The 27,953-nt window shown below is 38.1% G+C and overlaps 1 protein-coding gene across 1 annotated transcript in view; it reads right to left on the bottom strand.

Annotated features, from left to right (window-relative positions):
• The window catches only part of LOC134649663 (uncharacterized), a 33,792-nt gene extending 10,263 nt beyond the window's left edge, over positions 1–23,529 (bottom strand). The window contains exons 1-12 of the mRNA XM_063504502.1: positions 23,067–23,529; positions 17,426–17,565; positions 13,882–14,030; positions 12,941–13,043; positions 10,135–10,264; positions 5,099–5,203; positions 3,034–3,145; positions 2,263–2,456; positions 1,562–1,608; positions 1,421–1,483; positions 660–879; positions 161–240 (exon numbers count right to left, since the gene is read on the bottom strand). Coding sequence (XP_063360572.1) covers positions 161–240; positions 660–879; positions 1,421–1,483; positions 1,562–1,608; positions 2,263–2,456; positions 3,034–3,145; positions 5,099–5,203; positions 10,135–10,264; positions 12,941–13,043; positions 13,882–14,030; positions 17,426–17,565; positions 23,067–23,226 — 1,503 coding nt within the window. The 5' untranslated portion in view covers positions 23,227–23,529. The remainder of the gene's footprint in view (positions 1–160; positions 241–659; positions 880–1,420; positions 1,484–1,561; positions 1,609–2,262; positions 2,457–3,033; positions 3,146–5,098; positions 5,204–10,134; positions 10,265–12,940; positions 13,044–13,881; positions 14,031–17,425; positions 17,566–23,066) is intronic.
• Positions 23,530–27,953: the final 4,424 nt, after the last annotated feature.

Raw genomic sequence — 27,953 nt, 5'->3', positions numbered from 1 at the left:
CTATCCGGATTGGCGGGAAAGTACAAACGACAGGGTTGAGTGGAGGAAAGGAGGGGAGGCCTTTGCCCAGCAGTGGGACACTAAACCAGGCTAACAATTTTTTTTTATCAAAGATAATTAGGGTAGTAAAACACCAATGCATTTATATTGGCAAACTAACCTTCCCGCGTCCTGAATCCGCTTCCAAGCGGTCTTGCATGAACTCTGTCATTGATGGAGTCATGTACTGCTGGCAAAATGCTGTAATCAAGCAGATTTTTTTTTACTTTAGAAAGGAAAAATGGATCTTCATTTTCAAATTGTTTTGATAGCTCAGCTTGACATTGACAGTATTGACACACACACACATACAAGATTAATCTGGTATGGGTTGGCGCAGTGTTATAGATGATTTTTCAATGATTTCAGGCGAAATATAAAGTGTATTTGCCGTGTCAAATTGGCTGATTGAGGAGAACCGCGGCGGTAGCACAGTCGCATTTTTATCGCTTGTCACCATGCCTGTCACGTTCTAACAAATATGTAAGTGCGAAAGTGACAGGCGATAAAACTGGAACCATGCTGAGCCCGCTGGGGTACAGTGGAGTTGCAAAGGACTTCGTTCTGTATATAACCTCCTTTTGAAACCAAATTATTTTTCTTCTGACTTAAGTACTAACCGGTAAAATCATCCCTCTGATCTGGCTCTAAATCAGCTCGCAGAAGGTTTGCAAACTCCGTAGAATTCAAGCTAATCGTAGGCGGGTCTGCCTGCGGCATCATAGGGCTGACGGTGCAGTGCAGTTGCAAAGGATTCTGGCTCTGTTCTTGGTCACACGCCATCCCCATTAGGGCGTCGCCCAAGTCGGCGCTGGTTTGGGTGTCCATCATTACGGGAACCTAAAACAAATGAAGATAGTTTTAGGCGTCGTTATGTTTTTTAACGGGAATAAAGCCGCCATTTTTTTACCATGTCAAAGAATGATAAAGTTCAACATATAGTGATAATGATAAATGATAAACTGAAATAAAAATGAATTTAATTTGTTCGCAGTCGTTTCTGCTTAAATTAATTTACAAATCAAAATCACTATATAGTATAAAACAAAGTCGCTTCCTGCTGTTTGTCTGTCTGTCTGTATGCTTAAATCTTTAAAACTACGCAACGGATTTGGATGAGGTTTTTTTTTTAATAGATAGAGTGGTTCAAGAGGAAGGTTTATGTATAAGTTGTTAACCCGTGCGAAGCCGGGGCGGGTCGCTAGTATTTAATAAAATCATTTAAAAGGTGACAATTTCATGGTTTATGACTTTATGAGATATGGACTTCAATTTGTGCGATCAAACATTATTAGTTATTGTTCTTTTCGTAGAAAGCAGTATGGTATCGATGTATAACGATAAATTTATGTTAATTGATTATATTTATGTTCATACTTACGGCATTAGGCATCATTAGGTTCATCATAAAATCGTTTTCTGGAGTTGATTTTTGTGGTTGTTGCTAAAAATAAGGTTGAAACAAAATAAAGAAATAGAAAATAACAAAAAAATAATCATAACGTATTCGTTTCCTACTTACATTTAACTCCATAACGGTGGCCGGTAAACCAACACTTTTTATTGACCCTATAACAAAGATAAAAAAATCAATTGTGTCACGTATAACGTGGTGTGTAAAGTTTAGACTTTATATCGTCATTTACTACCTCTGGCGGAAATTATATAGAGTTGTAATACCAGTCACATATTAGTATGTATATCGATTTACATATTAGTACCTATGTATATCGATTTTCAAAGGACCAAGCACTTCGTTATGGGTTTTCTTTACATTGACTGACAAAATAAGGTATTTTATGGTATGAAAAGTACTAAAGATAGTTTAAATAGCCAGCATTACGCCATTTTCAACAACATTTTCGCTTCATCAAAGGATCCTTTGATCTTTACACTATACTTCCCTGTCGATAAATTGTATAATCGTGTTCCATTCGATATTAGAAACTCCACTAGTGAGGCAATTTTCACAAAAAAATTAAAGAGCTTGCTCATTGAACTAGCGTGTTATAACGTCAATGAATTTATGTAGTTACTAAATTAAACGAATGATGTAAGTAATAGTAATTTAATTAATTACATTAATACAATAATGAATAATGTAAATATAAATATATAAATTATGTACCTGCCTAAATGTATGACGTGTAAAAACATTGTATTTGTTTTACCAATAAATAATCTGAATCTGAATCTGATATAAGCTAGAGTAGGTGGTGTTACCTAAAGAGCCAGTGCTGCTAAAGGAATCATAAGGCGACTGCGTGTTGGTCTTCCTCTTTTTGGTTTTATTGGAGAGCGGGTCTGCCCGATACGTGAACTCCTTAGGGTCGCTGCAGCGCCCGTCAGATGGCCTCACTAGCTCCACGGACACTTTCACGTCGGAGGTTATCTGCTGGTCCTGGTATGCTGGTGTCCTGAACACAAAACATTTCGTAAGCGGTCTTCAGACGCGCTTCCGTTGTACGAGCGGAGCGGGATATAGCTTCATACGTGCATAGCGCTGTCTCGCTTACATACCAGAGCTTGCGGATTTAGCATCAGTGTGATAAGCGAATACTCCGGCAAGCCAACTTTGACAGTAGAAAACGGCGCGAAATTAAAAAAATTGTATGGGAGATTGATCTTACGCCAAAAATATTCAAACTTTCCGCCTTTTTCTACTAAAAACCCTGGCTTGTCCGTGTTTAGTAAGTCCCTGTAACTTGTCGGTGTCTTTTGGGTGAATTCTCTCTCTTGACGCTTTTAAAAAGTTCATACATCGTAACAAAAGAGGCTGAATAGTAGGTACCTAACCTAACTTATGCTAGGAAATAAAACGTACAGACTATTTTATCAACGTTTGTTCATACCCCACACTCCAAAGTGCATACCTATTTATGTAGGTCTTACTCCAACTATTTTTACACAGTCACTCAATTGAAAATTTTGCTTGAACTCTGTTGCCTAGATAATAAGGATGAGTTTTAAGCTTTAAGGACAACTGGCACTTACCTGAACACGATAGCGTATTGGTGGTGAACGTCGCTCTGCAGAAAGTGCGCTTTGGCCGACCAAACCTCTTCATTATTTTCGTTCCGCTCCACGAAGCGGATCTCGATGTTTTCTGAGGAAAAAATCAACCATTTTAATAACAAAACTTCTGTGAGACACATCGAGATTGCTCAAAATGTTTCACTCCATATCAGATGATGCTCCTTTGATGAGGAATTTTCGAGCAAAAGTCAGTGAGTGTACGTGAGTGACCCGTTTGAACATATATTTAAAATACTTCTAGAATTGACTAAAAAACACTTAGAACTCGTACTCCTTACATAAATATTTAAAGAAATCATCGGGTTTCTTTAATTATTTATAAAAAAGATTTCTCTTAATTGTTATAGTATTAGGAGAATCTGTATTTGTCCAATTGCTAAAGCTGAAGCTAAAACACTTAAATTATTCAACCTATAAATAATAAAAGATCAATACATGCCTAATTGCAATATTAGAACAAACGTACGTGCCTTTGTTGTACACAAATGAGCTGTTTACATAATATTTTGTAATTATAGATGTACAATCAATAAATAGTACATAATAATAATCCACATTACGAGTTTTGCGGTATGGTTTGGTTTGCGAGTAACAACTAAACCCGTTATTCATAAACGTCTGCTAACTTAATCAGCTGATGATCGTCGTTTGTCCCTCTCCTATGGCATAACGACAGATAGGGACAAACGAAGATCATCAACTGATTAAGTTAGCAGCCGTTTATGAATAAAGCCATAAATTAGTAATAATATGTATTATCATCAAATTAATGAAATCACTCCAACGAACTTACAATATAACTCTAGGGCGCTAAATATACATTTCTTACTTGCGTTTAGTAAACAACGTATCAACTCGCACTAATCAATGTGTAAACAGGCCTTTATGCCGCCAGGTGATTTACCGACATATACTTACAAGTTATATACTTACAAGTTCAGTGCGATTTGCTAATTGACTAATGAATATTAATCCTCAGATTAAGTCATTAATGTCATTATACATAATATTCTAAATTATTAATAAGAGATTAAATTATGAAATTGATAAATATTTTAAGGATTAAAGCTGACAATCATTAACTAAATAATACTAAATATTTTTCAACAATTATCAAATTAAAATAATAATTAATAGTTATTGTCCTCTTGCTAATATTGATACTCGAGCAAGCGAAAGATTATCAAAGTGTTTTGAAACGTGGAAACTTGAGCGTTTAAGGGTTTCAATGCACGATTAAAAGAATTTGCTACCGAGCGAAACAAAAAATCAACACTTAAAAGTCATATTCAACATAAGGAAACAACCCAATATTTTCATCTTATTACTTTGCCATTCTTGTGGATAAAGTCCACATTTTTATCAGTTTTTGACGAATAAACAGAACTTTGAAAAGTACTTTGCTAAGCTTTAAATATTGGTTTATGACAGTGTCATTAAATTACCGATCGCATTTGTGTGAAGTCCGCGAGAAGTTTGTGTTTCGCAATAATGTATAGTTTATTTGACATCTGGCCAATGCACGTGTCATCTTGTGAATGGGTATACCAAATAAAGACTTTAAAGACATAATAGTAAAATCATTACCATTCATCATCCGTTACTTATTACCCTAATAGTCGCGTAGTTATAAAAAGTGCAGACTTAATTGTTTCTTATAAAAAGGGTTATAAAAAATGTGCACTTTGAAAGGTCCATAAAACGACGGCGATGAGGTTTACCCAAACTTACCCCCTTATTCATAAACGTTTACTAAAGTTGACAAGCCGATAATAATCGTGTGTCCCTTTCCGACGTATTAGTATGATGGAAAGGGACAAACGATTATTATCGGCTTGCTAACTTTAGTAAACGTTTATGAACCTTATTCATATATCATTAGACTTTAAGATCATAGTAAGTGTAACGGTATATGAACCTTAGTGAAATGTTTGAACTATAGAATTAAGAAAAAGGGCACAACTTTAAAAAGTATTTGTTTCTTTCATAAATGGTTTAAGGGTAATAAAAAACGTTAACTTACTCTTATTGACTTTCTCCACTAGAATATAAACGTCCTCGCCGCCTTTGGGACGGCCATGGAATTTGCTTATACGGCATATCCTTAGGTCGTTGGTTGCTGCGCTTTCTGGAAACAAATAAACAAGACTTATTACAATGGTGGTAAATAACCACACGGTCCGCCTGGTTGAAAGCGATTATTAAAGGCCAGAGAGAACGGGCTGCGTGTGTGTATACCTGCACATGCGCGTGGGCTAAAATGTTTGAGCCGTACACACGCACACGTCGCGCCAGCGGTGTGCCGTCTCTTATAAGGATCTTTATAATACAACGCACAAGTACACGTCTACGCACACGCATCCGGTGTGCACAGGCCTTAAAGCGGGCCCCTTAAAAACTAAAATTCCTTTATTAAGTACCCATTACCTGTAATCTCCTAATATAACCTGGATTAAAGACATTTACCATACACCACGACAAGATTACTTATAGACTAAACAAGCTTTATGGTAAACGTACCTTAACCATTTACAGAGAATTCATTGGTAAGACCACAAGAGATTAAATAAAAATACACAGACTCGTATGTATGAGTTTAAAACTTGTAAACTTGAGTCAACAATAGCGCAATATAATTAAGTTGATAAAAGCTAGTACAATGTCATACAGTCGACTCTTGTTAATTCAAACCTGCGATAATTCGAACCTCTCTATAATTCGAAGTTATCACGAGTTCCCTAGAATATCTCTTTATATTTCGAAATAAATCAATACATTTTTAAGCACTTGGTAATTCGAACAAAAATAATCATCGCTAAGTAACAAAACGACGCGTTAATTCGAACTCATAGGCGTCAAACAGTCTACAATTCAAAGTTATCAGATTGGAGACGGTGCAGACCTCACAGAGGTAATAATAAACCGCACATTTTGAGACAAGTTCAAGTTCGTCATTGCACTCTTTCGTTGGATATGTGTACAGATTAAAAGTTGGTGTTAGTTATGAGTCCTAAAAAGTATAAATGCTTGATGATTGCTGAAAAGAAGGAGTTAATCGTAAAAATGGAGGTAGGTGGGAGTGATGTTGCAAAAGTATTTTCAGATCAGTCTCAGCAATGTGCATTGAACAGTGCACTTTTTGATATTGTAAAAAATTTAGCAGTTAATCAATATTTGAGTATTACCTATCTACCTACTCAATAATTCGAACTTTCATATTTTTTCTCTCCAAAATTTCGAACCATTTGCTATTTCAAACTCTCGATAATTCGTAATATTTTAAAAGTCCTTCGAGTTTCGAATTAACGAGAGTCGACTGTATTATGTCATCTTAGGGAATAATGATGACGTCAGGAACGAACGATAACAGAATCACAGTTTAAATTAATAAATGTTTGCAATAAAATTATATGATTAACGGGAAATAGGCACTTAGACACAAAAGGTGTCTGCTTAGGCTTTTATTGTTATGTATGAACAACTATAACATTATCCGTAATATAAACATTTATTTTATCTTTTAGTTCCGTCTTTTACGTAGCCAGAAAAAGAGAGTAGCAAAAATTGGTGGAATTTAAAATATTAAACCAAACAGGTTGGATATTCGATATACATTTACAGGTTTCCAAGCCACAGAATCCGGTGTACAAGTTAGCATTTTCATAATAGAGGCTGTAAAGTTCTGGTTGCTAAAATATTATACCTAATTACCAATTTACCATAGTCGCTATTAGAGTTGACCATTTATAACTTTTATTACAACGGGATAAGGTCCACCATCGGTTATTAAAGTGAGATACAGTTAATACTAGAATACTCAAGCTTTCATTGTTATTATAACAAACTGTTTGCACGGAAGGCGGCTTCAAATTACGTTATATTATACAGAGTGTTTCCTGTAATAGGAGCATTAATTAAACTGTAAGCTGTACTCCTCAAAGTGACCAACATTTGTTCAGCAACTTTTAAAAATAACTTATGTTTTGATTTTTTATTACACTTTAAAGTTTATTCTAAGACGCAATGTACTGCAAATTTTGTTATGTTTAAAGCGTGACAAGCAACGCCAATCACACCGATGTCAGCGTACATTGAAGGCAATATTTATTTTGTATGAAAAACAGGAAGTCTAAAGGATTCATAATTTTTTAAAGTTGTTTAACAAAAGTTTTATAGTAGTCATTTTACATATATGTACTTATACAGTAGCAGCTAGCTTACCACTTTTACTGATTTGACATGCTTTTTATCACGCCGTATACGTATGTAGGTAAGTAGGTATTTGTAATTTGAGTTCAATAAAGTTTTGAGCTGGATTGAACATTTTGAGATCGTGAAATAGCCGTAATTAAATATACAACTATCAATGAATAGTCCATAACAAACAGTGAGTGCTCAGTGCAAATACGGCAAATGCTCAGTCGACTTTAAATACAACAACAGAAGACAGATTATTGTGATTAGGCATCGAGACGTTTACATTACTGAACCATATATCAGTTAAACATAATAATCTAAAGTGAATCATTCGACCTTCGGATATTAACAAAGCGGCAACAATTATACATGCTTAAAGCTATTTTTGCCACTTCAGCGCAGATTATAGACGATTCTGAGTAAACGGCCGTATTCGGACGTCGGGTTTGCTGTTTTTCTAATGATGTAGGCAAACGAGCAGATGAACCGCGTGATGGCAAGCAATTACCGTCGGCCATGGACACCCGCAACACCAGAGGTGTCGGAAGTGAGTTGCCGGCCTTTAAGATGGGAGTACGCTCTTAAAGTAGATTTCACGCTTTTTATTAAGGTTGATTTCACGTGGCAGTATAAACCAAGAAACTGCCATTACCATACAATTATTACAAATTTTCCACCACAGACAAGACATCCTCTAGACTGAGCATAGTAACGCTACCCCCTGTGCCAGTTCTGCCACTCATACGGTAGTTTTACTCCATCTTCGAGTCAATCCCGTGCCGTGATTGGTCCGTGTCTTTGAACGGACCAATCACGGCACGGGATTCGCTCACCTCGTCCCCCCGCACCCCCGTATTTTTGGCAGCATCGGTTTCATGAAATAATTGCTCTAAACTCAGTCTAGAGGATTCCTAGTCTATGTTTTCCACATGTACAAGCTTATGTTCGCTCAAACAATTAAAAACCCACTTACTTTTTATGAAACCATAGCAACATTAGCAACAACACATAACAACAGACATAGATAACACAGGCACACACTACACATGTACATAATACATCGAGATGTATCTAAACATATTGCAATTTTGTATGTTATTAAAAACAAACTGCCGACTGTACTTTTTTTTTCTTAACACTCTTAGCGCCATGAAGACATTTCATTTGCTCTAAACGAAATTTCTCATAATGAAGGCCATGTGAGTTGCCGACCGCCCTCAAAAATTCGAGTCCAGCAGGCTGCTATAGATATTTATTTAGTAACTTTACTGGCAGGACAGGAAAGCTGCTGGCGGCCACATAGATTCAAATGTTGCAGGCTAGTTCGTTTTTTAATAACTTTACCAGCAGGCCAAGTGTAATTTTTCGGTCTTAACAAGTAATCCTCTATACCCAGCAGGCAAAAATCAAACGAGAATAACCGTCATTCTCGTAATAGAGTATTTTACTATGACCTATGACATGGATTTATATTGGACGTTATTACTTATTATCTTCTTCGCCTTACCTAGATGCCACACAGCAAACCAGTGTCTATCGGCTGCTGCTACAAGAAAAATGATAAAAATAAAAATTAAGGGAACGTATTGTAATGTTTTTTCTATTCCTGTAATATTATTATCATCATAACTAGAAGACTCTGCTCCGGCATTTCTTATGCAGTTCTAACTCATTCCCCGCAGCCTAGGTACATGGCCTGCCGGGAAAGGCAGTTAAATCTAATGAATTTTCACAGTAGCCTGCGGCACTCGAACTTTAGTGGACTGCCGGCAGCTTACGTGGCGGGACCGTAAAGTCTCTAAAAATATAGTGGCCTGCTGCTGTAGTCAAAATATTGCCATATGGCGCTGAGAGTGTTAAACTTTCACCTAGTAATTAACTAATTCATACATTAAATTGAGAAAATTTTAATAATTCTAATGAGTCTAAACTCAGTGGGCTTACTTTGTTATTTTACAGACTTCCTACGACCACCTTTCTTTTCATAGCTGCAGTAGGGCGAAGCGCACGTAGAGCCAGAAACCTGTTCGCATATCCAAATGTTCGCACCTATCACGGTTCGAACGCACCCACGTACCGAGCAATAGAATTACTCAATAACTTCTTAGCTACAATCCAAAACGCAGACATATTCGCAGACAAGTGGCCGTCCTTACTGCATAGTATCAGGATGTTTTTAAACTCAACCTATGTAAATTAGTATAGTATCAGGATTTACAAAGTATTTTTTTTTTAACTCTACGAGTACCTATGTAAATTAGTATAGTTTCAGGCCTTTTTTTAATCTCTACATATGTAATAGTTATAATGACTTTGTATTAACAGTATAAGTGTTTTGGCATATCTAGAGCTGTAAACTTATACCTGTATTTATTTAAAGAATAAAGAATAAAGAATCTTTGTTACGTTATAATCATAAGACCGGCTCGATTTTTTAAGTTTGTCAATATACTAGCTACATGCATACCTACAAACACTGCAGGCTAAATAAAACCTTGTGAAAGTAATGTTCTTTAACACATTCAGTGCCGAAAACCAGACTGTCGGGTATTGTATTTATGATTTCGTTCCCAGGCCGTACGACCCGATAGTCGGGATCGTGGTACTACAGCTTTATATGACGAATTTTTTTGTGTCCTGGCGCGCATGTCTTGTTTGGCTGGGTGGCAATGAATGTGTTAATGAATGTGGAATCAAAACATTGTTGATTAGAAGAAACAAAATAAATGAAATATTACATAAATATATTGGTCTGAATAACATGTACCTAGGTAGGTACAAAAAAATCAAGCTGAGTAGGTACTCAGCTTGATTTTTTAATAATAATAAAAAAACAAATAAGATCTAACAACAAAAACTCACTCATGTTATGTATAGGCTCGGAGAATACAGCGCAGATCTCCCGGTCTGTGTCGATATCGTGCGCGCTAAACCTCAGCCTCACGATGTTCAGATTGATACCTCGCGCCTCCGTCTCGCAGTAGCTCATGAGCTAGAAAAAAAAACTCACCTTTGACTCTGGCCGCTCTGGCGCGCTTCATGTTACGTGCCGTAAAATAGAACACCCCAACTCCCTGCATAACTGTTTAATTTCACTTTTTAAATTTGGGATTATATGCCAGTGCGCACGCGTCACTCAAAGTTGGTAACTTTTTAAATTACGGACGTATTCGGTCAGTCCGACCGCCGCGCGTCAATGTTTATAACTGACTGAGGGAAGCAAGGTTGTGGTATTATGATAAAGTCATAGGCATCAACAGGCACAGGAAGTTAAGGTGCCTAAAGTATAAATAATAGGTATAGCTGGTCAACCAAATCTTGTCAGTAAAAAAAGGCGCGAAATTCAATTTTTTTATGGGACGATATCCCTTCCCGCCTACATTTTTCAAATTTGCCGCCTTTTTCTACTGTCAAGATCTGGTTGACCAAGTATAAATGAGATATATTGTTGTTGTATCAATTGTTTAAAATTAAGTCCTGATAATTTGTATGGCTAGACCAGCCTTTATTAGGTATTTTATTAGATTTTATTATATGTATTAGGTACTTTCTTAGTAAGACTTTGGATTAGAAATAAATTTGCAGCAACATTATATCATCATCCTAGCTAAGAGCTCAGCTTTGTAATTTTAGTAAGTTACATTTATGTAAACGAAAGCATATTTTACCATACGTAAAATCGTAGGTACTAGTTATAATAATATTCGTGTTAGACTGAGCTAACCTTTCTATGAAATATATAATTTAGAATAGGTACAGAAAACACACAATACAAATAAATAACGTAAACATAACCCAAATGCAACAGAAACAACAAAAACTTATCAAAACCACTTCAGTGAGCTAAATAAACTGAACCTGAACTAAAGTGGGTGAGCAATAAATATAACACTTGGCGACAAAAGTGAGTTATTCATTATTATTTGAAGGGAGAACAAGTGGTAACAAAAAGTTTGAGCACCCCGAAGCTATTAAATAAAACAAAAAATATACCTATAGTGAAAACTATTCGCTTTTTCTAGGTTTATCTGACTGACAGTTTTTTGTGATCATTGTGTTTTGTTTTTATTTAATACCCAGAACTTTATCATCTATCAACCGATTTCGAGAAACAAAATAGTGGGTATAGATAAAGTTCACTGTTTAATACGATACCGGGCATTCAACAAAACAATACCAAAATCATACCTTGACTCTGTTCTAAACGTGCACTTTACGACTCGTTCAACTTGTGAAGCTTGCACATTATCCGCATAATGTTTTCAAAAGTAGAGTATAATCGTAAAAATAAGTCAATTCATCAAAGTCGCCATCGTCACTCGCGTTCAATAAACAAATTCGGCAAGTTACCTACGAGTAACTATTTTATTTGCTTACTCAATGGGCGAACTTCAAGAACTAAATATCTAGATAAACCAAACAATAGGAGCAAGCAACGTTCGCCCGACGTAAACATCAACATTAAATAAGGTCTGTGAAGTTCGAACTGTGGTCACGTATAAGAAACTGGCAGATAGAGCACGCCCATTCTTAGCTGTACACTTCTTGTCAAAAATATGTATACATTTTTGGTTTTATTACAATGAAATAAGGTGCAAAACTGGTTACATATTTTTGATGGCACCCGTACACCTATATGTACAATAAGTCGTTCAGTTACAGCGTACCTTTGTGCCGCGTTTTTAACCTACAATATACTTGCAACACAAACGCCTTACAACAAAATTTAGCGCATAATATCAACTTCAATTTATGCTACCAAAAGGGCAACATTTCAGAGTACACAAATAATCTCGCTACTTCTTTACACAAGTGACAAAACAAATGCTTTAAGCGAGTCCTGTAAAAAAAGTACGTCTCTATAATACTCGTACAATAGCATTTCTTTGTTACATAGATTTAAAAAAACAACGCAATTTATAACTAACTTCAAACTCGCTTATCAAAAATGTTGTATGGTTAGTCTTACGAGGATTGATAAGAGAATGAACAGTAAAAATCTCTGAAACTTTAGGATATAAAAGACATTCTCTACAATAAGCATCGTTTGAGATACCTATTCTCAGATAACAGATATTTTTGGCAGCAATAAGGATGCAATATACGCGTAATGTCGATATCTAACTACCGCGACGCTATTATGATAATGTTATGAGTTAGTTCTCGGTATTGCCAGGCGGGGCGTATAATATTTATTGAGCCAAGTACAAGTATAAACTGTAAAGTAATAGTTTAGTTATTAGAAGTAAAGTGACGTTTGCAAGAGAGCTGTATTAGAGCACGTGAAAAGAGAACAACAATGTTTGCGGACTATATTACTTTTTCCATTCTTCGTATAAAATGTAATTATTATCCGTAATTTTGTCTCATTGGGTTAAAACAGACAATTGCTCACTTCAATGGACTTGAAATTTAAAACCCTAGCGGGACGTAAGAAGAAAGGCACGATACTGATTTTTTGTCACTTACTATGTCAGATAATTAATCTTTAAATATGTAAAATGTCAGCCATAAAAAAATATGAATAATAGAGGCTAGGTACCCCAAAAATTATGACAAATACCTACCTACTCAACCTACTAAGCTACAACCTACTAAATTAATATAGGCAGCAGTTATTTATCTAATTAACACACATACATAACACATTACATATAAGACTACTCACTTCTCTGTTGTCGATAAGTTTTCCTTGTCTCTCCTTATATTTCTTGAACAGCAGAGTAGGCACATCTTTCTTAGCCGTGTGTATGATGCCCATGCCAGCAAAACTGTCAACAATGCGAACAGGAAGGTGACAACTAATTCTAGGGGAAATCATATGCAGTTATTGTCAAAAACTCCTTGTGACACAGTTATAACTCATCTCTACTTAGTTTAAAGTCTACCATGCTAAGATTATGGGGATTACGAATTGAGGGCGCCTCTGGACGGTCGGCGCTCACATAAATGTACAGCGCGCTGCAAAATTGCGTAGACACATTTGTATCCATGCTCATAAAGTGGCCACGCTATTTTGCGGCAGGGTGTACAGGACATACCCGACCCGGTAGCTGCCACGCTCCGGCACCTCCGCGCTGATGTCTCGGTCTTCCTGCTCCTTCCTGGTCCTCGAGCTGGTGCGGTTGGCTTGAGCACGAGCCTGCAGCGGCCCCATGCTCGCTCGTAGCTACAGGAACATGTACGTACCCGACCCGGTAGCTGCCGCGCTCCGGCACCTCCGCGCTGACGTCTCTGTCTTGCTCGTCCTCGAGCTGGTGCGGTTGGCTTGAGCACGAGCCTGCAGCAGCCCCATGCTCGCTCGTAGCTACAGGAACATGTACGTACCCGACCCGGTAGCTGCCGCGCTCCGGCACCTCCGCGCTGACGTCTCGGTCTTCCTGCTCGTCCTCGAGCTGGTGCGGTTGGCTTGAGCACGAGCCTGCAGCGGCCCTATGCTCGCTCGTAGCTACAGGAACATGTACGTACCCGACCCGGTAGCTGCCGCGCTCCGGCACCTCCGCGCTGACGTCTCGGTCTTCCTGCTCGTCCTCGAGCTGGTGCGGTTGGCTTGAGCACGAGCCTGCAGCGGCCCCATGCTCGCTCGTAGCTACAGGAACATGTACGTACCCGACCCGGTAGCTGCCGCGCTCCGGCACCTCCGCGTTGACGTCTCTGTCTTCCTGCTCGTCCTCGAGCAGCTGGTGCGGATGCTCGTCCGGCTTGAGGTGCTGCGCGAGTCTGCAGCGGATCAGTGCTCGCTTGTTCCAATTCACCAACTACAGAATGAGAACATGTGGTTAGGCCTTGTTAATTAGATAGGGGATTCCTCGAAGCACCTATATGCAAAGGAATAGTAATACGACTTCACGCGTAAAAAATATAAAGTGAAGTAAGAGTAAGAAGATGCTGCGCGGCTCCATACATTATGCGGTATAAGTTAGGTTGTTTTAATAATTTATTGTTTCAAGTTTCAACGTAGCGTCAATAATACTAAGACAGTTTTAATGAAAGAGGTGACAATTGCTTTGTTTCTGTGGACCATGTGGTCCATGTGATATTTAAGCTACATTTTTTACCGAGTTTCATAAAATCTATACGAAAAAAACTGTAATAGTTGGGTAAACTAAATCCCATCAAAAACATTACATGTAAAAAGGTGCAAGTCTCGCAACGCTTCTACTACAAAAAAGTTTTGAGATGTAATGTGAAACCAAGTCGGTTATTTTAATCATTGCCAGGGGGTGTTAAAACCGTATCAATAAGATATCTTTAATTTGTAATACGTATAATGACTTGGCCATCGCACGGCTGCATAATGATTAATGACATAAGGATCATCGTCACCTATTAAAAATAATTCTAAATTTCTAATTGAACATAACGCTAGTATAGCGCTAATTACAGTTTGAGCATTACACATATTTCCGAGTACGGTACGAGTAAAGCATTATGAGCGATTGCCAAGTCATTATATGTATTACAAATTATAGATATCTTATTGATACGGTTTTAACACCCCCTGGCACTGATTGAAATAACCGACTTGGTTTCACATTACATCTCAAAACTTTTTTGTAGTAGAAGCATTGCGAGACTTGCACCTTTTTACATGTAATGTTTTTGATGGGATCTCATCTCTTTTTGTAGACAGTCCTTCTTTTCGGGTACCCATACCCATACTATGTATACACATATCATAACTAAACACATCTTTATTCATACTCACATCGTACATCGTAGTGTACCTTTACGTTACCTACAATTTGTAGGAACTGCAACAGTAACTTTGTAATAGCATATATTTATATGGGATTACAAACTTACTTATGCAGTTCTTAGATCTTTATCTTTAAAACGTGACTGATATTGCAATATTTTTTAGGTTTTCTATGACTTCATAAGCTGAAAACTACTTACTTATGTTTAAAATTTGAAGCTTGTGGGTATGCTAGAAGTGCCTTAGAATTATGATGATTGTAGGTGAGTGAATGAGTGAATGAGTGTCAGTGTCGAAACTAAGGAACTTTGACGACGTACAATAATTCTTAAATTATTGTACGTCAAAGTTATATACTTATTAATGTTCAGATTTAATGTTTTTGAGAATATATCTAAAACATGTTAAGCCCTATATGTCACTAAAAATTCAGGGTTCTAGCTTCAGCCAGCACAAAATTACAGGACGTCGAAAATGGCCTGAATCGCTTCGAGAAAAGGATGGTACGGCCGTGCCTCTTTGTTTTGCTCGACTTTGCCCCCAGATAAAACTAAAGTAAAGAATACCTAGGATTGCAATTGCAATTATGCAGACGTTACAGTCAGAAGAAGTAGCTAGTCGGGCGAGATGTCCAAAATTATCCGGACAATTTTATTGCTAAAATAGTACCTAAACGCGTGTGTAGATATTATACTACGTATAAGACAGCTCATTCATGTTTCGCTTACGTGACAAACACTGCGATAAGTTGGTACTTATCGCAGTGTTTGTCACGTATGGTGGTCCATACGACCTGCCCAATACTAGTAATACTAGTATCATAATATGTACTCACAATGGCCAGGCGAAATTTAATCTTAAATCGATGTAACAAGAACGCTTTTTATTAGGTAACAGTAGCGAGGCGTCCAAAACACGGTTGGATTCTGAGAATTTCAGGATAGAGCTTTGTGTGATACCGTTCTAAATATAGATTAGGTACTATTTTATTTATATCAATGGTTATTTGTAAACACGCTTGTTGTAATATGAAGATTAGAAAAATAAAATGTGCGTTGTTATTGTCATTGACTCATTGTTCATTGTAATTGTAATGGTTCAACATGGGAACACATTCTGATAAGCAACATTTACAATTTTACAGTAAAGAAGACTAGTTGAAATTATTTACAGTACATAAATACAAATACCTACATGATTTAATTATTTCTAACCCCCGACACAGAATAAATAATAGTACTAGGTACAGAAGACTCACTCTCTAACAAAACGCGTCTGTTACGATCAGCACAGATATGGCCGCTATAGGTGGCGACAGCGCCACGCGCGGCTAATGACTAGCCACCAAAATTGGTGTGGAACGGATGTACTTTTAGCTACCTGTAGCAAAGCGACGAAATCGCAGAGTGAGCCACGCCTGCCCCCGACGCAAAAAGAGGGGTGTTATATGTTTGACGCCAATGTCTGTCTGTGGCATTGTAGCTCTCCAACAAATGGACCAGTTTCCATGCGGGTTTTTTAAAGTGAAAGTGAGTTTCCTTGCCGTGGTTCTTAGCTATGTTTGATACAAATCTATCCAGCAGTTTGAAGAGCTGCTACCTCTATTCCAAAAGATGTAAGGCATTTTTGGCATAATAGTACATTACTGCAGACGCCGGGAAAGAAGGGCTTGCCGGGTGAGTAGGTATAGCCGGCCGACCGTAGGGAGGCCGGATAGTGATACGAAGCCGGCAAGACCTTTTCACGGCTAGGCATGTATAGTGCTTTTCTCAAACATGCAATGAAATAAAAAAACACACCACTCAAAAAAACAAATTTATAATCTTTATAATAAAAATCCAACTTCACAACAAAAGTTTTTTAATTTTCCTTCCAATCCCGCCATAATTGTTTTTTTTTTACGGATGTCGTCCGTATTTCGCGTGTGTAGTGTTCGACTAGACCTTATTAGGGCCATTATACACAATCTGATAATAAGAATCTCAATTTCTATAAATAAAATAAATGCAGAGGATTTTAAATATTGTCTATGGTCTCTGGTGACTTACGTATAGACTAAATTTTAAATTTATTCATCAACACATTGAATCATACAGATTCGTATTCTTAATATCAGTACGTTCGTGTATAACAGGCGTTAACACGGATATTTTGGTCCGATAACCATTCATTCACCAAAAATATAAAAAAAAAATATAATTCGGCTGTTTAGTCTGTTCATGGACACAGACCCCATGTTTACATTAGAATTTAAAAAAAAATTACTTCCCGGCCTAGGCCTTCAATTTCGTATGAAATTCCTTTACAGTTCTCTGAAGTTGCTCCGCCCTAAACGTGATACTTCGAAGCCTGATATAACGCCCGGAGCGACGACATTTCATTGCATGTTTGAGAAAAATGGTTTTAATGCCATATAGGGCAGGGATTTTTTTAAATTGTTAACCTATTTCATACCTCGACCATAGGGTGCGTCTTGACTTTACTGGTGGTGCTAGTTTTGCCGAGCAGACAGCCGTGTGTGCCGACCATCTCACTCCTGTACCGGAACCGGAAGTGGTCCTGCGGCTGCTCCACGATGCGCAGGAACGGCCTGTCTGTAGGAAAACCACTTTTATTAACCTTTAGACACGTGAGCTAGTCAACCTTATTGAAATGCATGAAGGTTGATTTTAAAATGGGGTCTACCGCGAAAACCGAAGTTCGCAAATTGCAAATCATTCTCTGTCACTCGTATTACGCCTTTATTGGAGTAAAAGAGAAAGATCCCCGCAATTTGCGAATTTCGGTTTTCGCGGTTTATAGCCCTGGTCCGTTGTCGGCTGTTGCCCATTTTATTGTAGCGATCAAAAATGTTAAAAAATGAAATTGTTGATGCACGCTTTTTTGCCGACTTTACTTTTCTTTGTACATCTAACAATAACGCCTTCGTCTCATAAAAGTCCGAATTGTGATTGTGGGTTAACAGGGTGGGCAATAGCACATACCTCCCTACACTGCCTACACATAGTTCACTTGAAAAACCTAAACATTATGTGTGTATTGTATACATACATACTTAAAGCAGGACTGATAAGTAAAGAGCTTTGTTGGCAGTCATGACATCATGTTACATGGTCTAATTGTAGTTCAGTGATTTCAGGCTGTTTACTGTAAATCTGTAATAATAATACTCCAGAGTTATGAGTGTATGTACTTCGAAAAATAAACAAATAGTATAAGGGAAGTTTATGCAAGTCTAAATGTTTCTGAAACCATACATTGTGTAATAAATTACATTTAGACTTGTATTATGTATTCATGGAAGATTGCTTACTTGAACACTTTGTTAGGGATTTAAGGAATCAAATTTGTATAATTTCACAATGATGGCAAATTAGTCATCACTCATCATCTTCCTCGCATTGTTCCGGCATTTTGCAACGGCTCATGGGAGCCTGGGGTCCGCTTGGCAACTAATCCCGAGAATTAGCATAGGCACTAGTTTTTACGAAAGCGACTGCCATCTGACCTTCCAACCCAGAGGGGAAACTAGGCCTTATTGGAATTAGTCCGGTTTCCTCACAATGTTTTCCTTCACGGAAAATCGAATGGTAAATATCAAATGATATTTCGTACATAAAAAACTTTGCCAAATGAATGGCACCCTTCGTACATAAGTTTCGAAAAACTCATTGGTATGAGCCGGGGTTTAATGTCAAATTAGTAAAACATCATAATAAAAATGCCTGCTGTTTCCAGTATGGCTCTGACTGACTCGGATTACCTTTAATCTGAAACGCATTATATTATACTAGCTGTGCCCGCGGCTCCGCCCGCGTGGAATTCGGTCTGTGTCAGTAAGCTAATTCATCCCTAATTTCTCTTTCTTTCCCCTGGAGGCGGAAATTGAAGTAAAGTTGACAGATGGATACGATTAGCGGACTGAAGTCCAGATAAAATATTTTACAATTAGGTAGGTACCTACCACTAAACAAAACTACACTCCAAAACCAATAGTTTTTTTTCGCCCTTATTTCAATATTAGACGTTATTTAAACGACACAGAGTAGTAGGAGTATAACGGACAATACAGTGTACTACTTTTGTATTTTTACGTCCTTGACTGTAGGTACCTATCCAAATCATGTCAATGGCAAATATTATCCAATTCTGTCCTCCAGTCAAATCACCCTAAGCATGAAAAGTTAAGAAATATACACATATAAATCCATACTTCCTAACAAACTTTCGAATTTAGGTCTAATATTATTTAATAAATAACACTTAAATTAAAAACTTATAATTAAAAAAATTGGCTTAAGTCGTAGTCGCTTGGTACTCTTGGTAGGGTGCCCAGAATGCCATCTTTATCAAAGTAGGCTTAACCCTTTAAATCGCATTAAAAACGCGAGCGTAGCGAGCGCGAATTTTTTTTGATAGAAAAATGAGTCGGATCAGCCGCAATAGTTTACGTGAAATTTTGGTGTGGATATCTAATGCGAAAGCCGAAGGCCGAGCTCCATGTAGGGCCGAAGGCCCGAAACGAAACGTCCAGGTTGTCAGTGCTTAAACACAGAACAATAGTATAAGTGTTTAAATGCGAAGGCCGAAGGCCGAGCTTCGCGTAGGGTCGAAGGCCTGAAGCGTCCAGGATGTCAGTGCTTAATCACAGAACAATGGTATCAGTGTCTAAATGCGAAGCCCGAAGGCCGAACTCCGCTTAGGGCCGAAGGCCCGAAGCGTCCAGGATGTCAGTGCTTAAACACAGAACAATAGTATAAGTGTCTAAATGCGAAGGCCGAAGGCCGAGCTTCATGTAGGGTCGAAGGCCCGAAGCGTCCAGGATGTCAATGCTTAATCACAGAACAATGGTATAAGTGTCTAAATGCGAAGGCCGAAGGCCGAGCTCCGCGTAGAGTCAAAGGCCCGAAGCGTCCAGGATGTCAGTTCTTAAGTCGCTCGGTAGGGTGCCCAGAATGCCACCTTTATCAAAGTAGGCTTAACTTTAAAAGTAAAAAACGCGAGCGTAGCGAGCGCGAATTTTTTTGATAGATAATAATTGAGAGAGGCTATGTCAGGGACACAGCCGCAATGATTTACGTGAAATTTTGGTGTGGATATCTAATGCGAAAGCCGAAGGCCGAGCTCCATGTAGGGCCGAAGGCCCGAAGCGTCCAGGCTGTCAGTGCTTAAACACAGAACAATAGTATAAGTGTTTAAATGCGAAGGCCGAAGGCCGAGCTTCGCGTAAGGTCGAAGGCCCGAAGCGTCCAGGATGTCAGTGCATAATCACAGAATAATGGTATCAGTGTCTAAATGCGAAGGCCGAAGGTCGAGCTCCGCGTAGGGCCGAAGGCCCGAAGCGTCCAGAATGTCAGTGCTTAAGTCGTAGTAGTAGTCGCTTGGTAGGATGCCCAGAATGCCCTTAAAAACGCGAGCGTAGCGAGCGCGAAAATTTTGATAGAAAAAAATGTAGAGAGGCTATGTCAGGGACACAGCTGCAATGGTTTACGTGAAATTTTGGTGTGAATATCTAATGCGAAAGCCGAAGGCCGAGCTCCATGTAGAGCCGAAGGCCCGAGAAGCGTCCAGGCTGTCAGTGCTTAAACACAGAACAATAGTATAAATTGCAAGTCCCAAATTGTTAACATTTACAAAGACATATAATATTTAAAAACTTTCGCGTTTTGAACACATATTAACTCACATTTATAGACGGACCTATCTCGAAATTTATTTTATTACCTTTATTTTATCGACATTTCGACACAGGTTTCATTGGTCGTGGTCGCGGCTAACTGATGATGATGTCCCAACAAAATGTCAAAACAGAGATTTGTGCAACTACCCGACGAAAAGTGTATGAAAAAGTTTGGGGTAGATATCATATTTTCAAACCACCCACTTCACATAATGTTAATTATTGTCAATAGACTCGCGATAGACCCCTCTATAAATGTGATTTAATATGTATTTGCAAAGACGTTTGACATTGACTAAGAAAAATGCTGTTTTTTTTACAAAGTCCCTACACAAAAAAAAAGTTTGCACCACTTTCTTAAGTTAGCGCCATAAGATTCAGGTGCAAACATAACTTAATTGAGTGTAGTGGCCACCCCCCTTTTAGGGGTTTAATTTTTCTAGCCTAAAATGTGGCCAGGGATTTTCTTGACAGATTAGTAAATTTTTCATCAAAATCCGTTCAGCCGTTTTCACGTGATGCGCGGTCAAATAAACAGACAAACAGATAAACAGACAAACAGACAAAAATTCTAAAAACTGTTGGAACGTGTTCTGTTATCGATTCTAAGTATCCCCAACCAACTTTTTTTCGAATATCTTCCATGTACAGACTTTCGACCCTCTTCAGCTTTATTATATGTATAGATGGTCACACAACACTATCACAAGCAATGAGCCATCTCAAGTCACTTGATTTCATAATATACATCCAGAATGTGCCTGCGCGTGTTACTAGTATGACTATGCGCCTATTTCACCAACTTGGTAATTGACACCTGACACTGGCAGTTTCCTGAACCAGAGTGCATCGTCTCCATTGGCTTGGCCACCTCGAAAGGATGGGTGAAGATCGGGCAGCCAAAAGGGCCTACTTGGGTCGACCAACGGGACGCCGTCCTGTCGGTCATCCTAAATATCGTTGGGAGGACAGAGTGGAGGCAGATCTCCGTGAGCTCGGTGTCGGCGAAAGCTGGCGTGATACCGTTCTGGACCGAGCAAAGTGGCGTGCTCTTGTGTTGGAGGCCAAGACTCATTTTGGGTCATCGCGCCAGCCAAGTAAGTAGGTTAAAATTTGAAATTTTCAATACTGATAAGCACCATGGATGGCTCTGTACCATCGCACATACTGTTAATTGACAGTTCATAAACCTTATTACAAAAGGCATAAGGTCCACTAATGGACCGGGAATGACCTTCAAGTTCGTTTTAGTGCGAAAGATATCACTAAAGTTTTAAAGGAAATGAAAAGGGGAAAGTCTCCCGGGAAATACTACTTAAGCGTTGAGCATTAGCAGTACGCTTACCTAGAGTAGAGGTCCACACTTACCTAGATGCTTATCAATGCTGTTTAATCACTGTATTAGTCATTCGTGCTTGCCCGAAAGTATGATAAAAACGGTAGTAGTCCCTATCATCAAAAATAAAACCGGTGATATATCCGATAAAACGAATTACAGACCTATTTCTCTGGCAACTATTATAGCTAGGGTACTCGACGGCCTGCTTAGTGTGCAACTGGACAAGTGTTTGCAGATACATGACGCTCAGTTCGGCTTTCGTGCCGGCTTATCCACAGAGAGCGCAATGTAACGCAAAACACGTCATCAGTCTTCTGGCAGTCTAGACACAGTGGTGACGGTTTAACACCCATCGTACACAGAAACTTGTTTGTAGGAATGTGTCCGGACCGGACTCGGAAAGCCGAGACTAACACTTTTCTAGCAAGGTTGGCAGAATCAAACCAGGGTATCCACAAGGGCCTAGCTTGGATTGTTCTGTACCAGATTCCTACACCCCTTGATAAAGCTTTTTCTCCGAAATGGTATTCCCATTTTTGTAAACATCTTTTTTTAATTCTGGGAATTACTTCACTCGAATATGGTATAGAATCTACTACAGAGCCATCCATTACAGCGGTTTTGGCAAGCTTATCTACTGCCTCGTTTCCTGCCAACCCTACGTGGGAAGGAACCCACTGTATTTTGACAACCTTTTCATCACAAATAAACTCATGAATCAACTGGAGAGCTTCATATGCGACAGGCATGCCTCTTTGTCCATAAACACAACTATTAAGGTGTTGAAGTGCACTCTTTGAGTCAGATAATATTACAACTGGAGCATTATCAGCTAGATTCTTTGCATAACACAAAGCTTCTTTAATAGCTACAAGTTCAGCTCGCATAACGCACGCGTCATCATGCAGCAATAAAGTCTTGTAAACATGTTTAGAATGTTGGCTTGTGTAGATGTTTGTTAACTGGACCATACATGTATCGTTACAAATCTTAAATTAAAGCGCAATCATAATATTATGGTTAACACTTTTTGTTTGCCATACCGCCCATAGCAAATAAAGCAATTGTTTATTTACCTTTCATCCCGTTTAAGCCATTGATTTCGGCACACGAAAGTTCTGTGAAGACATTAGCTAACTGCGGCACCTGCTGGCACGGCGACCGATGCGGGGACCCCATGTACGACAGCGGCGAAGACGCCGCTTCACTCATAGTATCATGCTCACTTGTTGACATTTTGATTTTAGAACTTAAGTAAACGTTGCAATTATAATTTGATTGTCCACTTCTCACTCTTACATACAGTACAAACACTAGCCAGAGCGAAATAGAACACGGAAAATCCGAATGAAATCTTTAGAATAAGAAAATCATTTGAACGTGGTTTAATAATTGTTCGCTCATGATGCACTTATTAATTAAAACGTTGAATCATTATTCACAATTTAATATGTTTCCCTTGAGCAAGGTACTACCGCTTCTGATCAAAATAACAAACGAAATAAAATAAAAATAACGCTATGCACGCAATTGCAGAAATCTCCCTGGCTTCCGACAAGTTACTCTATGCTTCCGACTGACTGACATTGACAATTTGACAGTTCCAATCCAAGGTGTTGCCAGCTTAATTACCACTAATTCGCAAGTTCTAATCAAAGAGATAATCTAATGTATTTTTATAACGAAAATCAATAAAAGAAGGATCTTAGGCGCAATATTTAATAACAATACAGGTTGGCCCATTTAGAGCGGTCAGTACAAAATACAAAATCGTTTATTTGTCAGTATGGGGATATATATGTGTGTGACATGTTCCAAATTAATGTGTAAATATAACGGCCTGTTAAGATTGGTTGACTGGAGAGATATTTATGTAATTGGTTGATTAAAGAAAATAATTATACATAATTGAACGCTAGCAAAAGTAAATAAACGAGTATTATCAATTCAATCTACATAGGTACCTAGTTCCGCATTAAGCTCCATAAACCGCGTGTTATAAGGACTAGTAGACGATACATATAATAAAATATAGATACCTACATAGGTATAGTAAACATCCATAATTCAGAAGCAGGAAAAAAAATGTGATAAACGATAAATACATAACTAAATACCCTCACCGCGGACACCGATTCAAACCCACAATCTCTAGCTTCTTAGGAAGCGAGTGACTTTCATTACCAGCTCGGTAATGCTCTCATATTCATGTTGCATTGCATCTCGTTTTTTAAATATCGCAAACAAAAGTAACGCAGCCATATTCGTCCAAATACTTACGCCAAGTGATTGATGATTTAATACGACTATGTACTTAAAATAACGTCCATACCTGATCGATTTTGCAAAGATTTTTTGTTTATTTTCATTGTTCCTGAAGTACGGATTCTCTGTCATCAGCAGTAGCAGTAGATTAACTCACTTTTAACATTACAATAAGTATTTTTTTACATGTATCACAAAAATTATTTAAGGAAACTTATTCACATCACATTCAAAACAATGTACACTCAATGCAACCAATTACCATAAAAAAGCCATATTGATTACTTTCAAATGGCAATGGATACACGCAGTGTTGTCTTTAAAAAGGTTTTTTTTCAATCTAAGTCTGCCTAGTTCAACTATAGCAAAGAATATAATTGAACTATAGTATTAAGGAATACAATTTACTTTTGAATGTATAATTCTTTGGTATAATACCACAGACGCATTGTAAAAAAATACTTTTTCTAATTATATTCTTACGTTTGACACGTATCATTATTGAAAATACGAAAAAAAAGATAATGTTAAGATAACTTGTGATCTGGCAACACCTGTACTGCCGAACGTTTCGCATTGATGACGTAACACAGCCGGGGAAGAACCAGTCGGGTGAGTCACGAAAACCCCCGAGCCCGCGCCGCGTTCGGTGCATGATGAACTCTGTTGACCTACATATTAGAAAAGATGATTAAATTAATCATACCGAAGATTATATTGATTATGGTCGAAAATAAAGATCATATGTCAATGTTATCGTTGAATAGCTAAGAATTATATATAGGTCCTTACTTACACGGCGCTTTCACACCGCTACATAGGTATAAGCTTAGTTTACATTAGATAACAGATTATTTAGAAAGGTTTAGGTCTATAAGATCACAATAATGTTATTATTGTTAAGTAGGTACCTACTATTAGGTACATAGTATACTACATTTCAAATACCAAGGCCCGATTGCACTTGAAACTTAACAATGGGGTTCATAATGTTTGCCTTTTGTTATCTAATTTGGAGCACTTCAAATTGGCACGCGTCGGTGCAATCTGCATTGTTTAAGCAAAAGGGTCTAGCCAGGTATCTTTTGTTATCACTAATCCTATTGTTAACGCCCAATGACCGTCTCAAGTGCAATCGGGCCTTCGTATTTGAAATGTGGTATATTATGTACCTAATAGTAGGTACCTACTTACCTACTTAACAATAATAACATTATTGTGATCTTATAGACCTAAACCTTTCTAAATAATCTGTTATCTTAGTAAAACAAAAACTAGTACTAGTACAAAAACTGGATACTGGGTGGTCAATTAGCTAAACTGCTATTGTCAAAACTGGTAGACCACTTTTTTGGCCCACTGTACACGTACAGCTAGTAGTAAAAACCATATCGTAGCCTGTATTTTTACAAAAACAAAATTACTTATACTTACTAGGAAGTGTCTGGCTTACTTTTTTATTTCGCTGGTTGAATCATGCCATTGGAAATAAATTATATTCAAGGTCTGATAAAACAGTCATACTAAAGTTCGGTCTGACCAGGTCTGACATTGATATCACACAAAGAAAACGCAGGTACGCAAAGGAAAATGATCTACACACACTAATTTACAATACGTACACTACTGTATAGGGGCGTGGTGTTCAAAATGATCTTGACGAGTTGACGCGACTTTATTGTTAAGAGAATAAGAGCGCGTCTAGTTAATTTTGAACACCTCGCTCGCTTAGTAACTTCTGCTGCTGACTGTACAGTCTGCTTAATGTGTAATTTTTATATATTTTTTTTGCACTACCTGTTTCGAGAACTTTTTGTTCTTTATACCTATCCTGCTACCCTAAAGTTGTCTGGAAGAGATCGCTTACGATAAAACTGCTTGTTGCTAGCTTTCTACAATGGAAATCTTTACTTACTTAATTTAACGATATCTTAGGCAAAAGGTGGGTTTATTTAGATAGGCAAAAACGACTCGAACTCAAGGAACTAAAGCTTATTGAAATTGAGATAATATGTAACTATCTCTATAGTATTCGGACCTTACCGGTATTTGAGGTTCATGCGCATTCCCTACTATGTATAAACAACCTTAGGTGAGGCGTAAGTATCATATTAGGATACATTTTCTAGTTTCCTAGTTAGTTTCTAGTTTTATTGTGTTGTACAGTTGCCATCAGATATATCGGAGCGGCTAAGGCGCTCACAAATATCTGAATATTACGCCTCTATTGTCAGGGCGTTAGAGTGCGTGTTCAGATATTGTGAACACCTTGGCCGCTCCGATATATCTGATGGCGACTGCGACTGTACCTAAATGTGTTATCGGTAAACATTTTAAGCTTATTTCAATTCTTATCAAACATTATTTATTTAAGTCTCTCGAATCAGGGTGCAGTTTAGTGTTATCTATTTAACCCTGTTGTTTACAACAGAAGGCCTACCGCGAAATCGTTATTTGCCTCTCTATCGCGCTTGCATATTCGAGCGATACAGGTAAAGAGACGGACGAACGGACAAAGTGATTTAGGGTAGGCCCTGAGGCAAGTAAGCGTATCGTTTCGCGTAAGTATGTTTAACTATTACGCATATTAAATTGTTCGGATCTCCAGGTCAATTTATACTAGTTTACCTTTTTTTTTGGGAAAACCTTGGTTGAGATTGGTGCAGACAGGGAAAGGGTTAAAGATTTATATTTTTGAAGTATCTACCCAACAGCATAGCTGAACCTGGGAGTCAGGGCCGGATCTAGGGTAGAGCGAGTGGAGCGGCCGCTCTAGGGGCCGGATGGCAAGGGGGCCGCCAAAATGGCAAATGAGAAAAATAAGTTTTTGGCAAAAATTTCATTTTTGGTACAAGCTTTTATCGCTGACTGTACTTTTCTTACGACAGACAACTAATACTCATTGAGACAATTCTAAAAACCCCTAACACAATTAGGTTGCGTTGTTTCATCACAGAGTTCCTATGGCCACCTCCTGTCTCCATCATCAGATCAGCTCGGTATGGTACCATAATATTGCATTGTCACCCGACCTACATGTGTATGCAAAATTTCGGCTCAATCGGAAACCGGGAAGTGGATCAAATTTAACTTGCAAGATTCCATTACATAGTTACATACAGGTCGACCTAATAAAAGCTTGTTAAAAAAGTTTTAAAAGACGCGAGTGTGGCGAGGGGGGGAACACGCTTGAAAACTTCAACGAAGGGCATTTCTTTTGTCTCATGACATAAAATTATCGAACAAATGAGATTCAACCCAATTAAAATTACAACAAGATTCAAACTTCCCTAGCAAAAAAATTATATAATGATGGGCGGCACGAGGAAAAACTTTAAAATAAGCTATTATTAACATCGGGCGAAAAACGTTATAGTTTAGTTCATTAAAAAAACTGATAAAATGAAACAAAAAAAAATAAACGTCATACGTTTATTGAATTCCTTAAAACCTAACAAGGCACAATGTCATAGACTAGGAATCCTCTAGACTGAGTTTAGAGCAAATATTTCATGAAACCGATGCTGCCAAAAATACGGGGGTGCGGGGGGACGAGGTGAGCGAATCCCGTGCCGTGATTGGTCCGTTCAAAGACACCGACCAATCACGGCGCGGGATTGACTCAAAGATGGAGTAAAACTACCGTATAAGTGGCAGAGGGGGTAGCGTTACTATGCTCAGTCTAGAGGATTCCTAGT

Source organism: Cydia amplana, chromosome 7 (assembly GCF_948474715.1).
Source record: "Cydia amplana chromosome 7, ilCydAmpl1.1, whole genome shotgun sequence".
Taxonomy (NCBI): domain Eukaryota; kingdom Metazoa; phylum Arthropoda; class Insecta; order Lepidoptera; family Tortricidae; genus Cydia; species Cydia amplana.
Note: the sequence above shows the minus strand (reverse complement) of the source record. Positions and strands in the feature narration are given on the sequence as shown.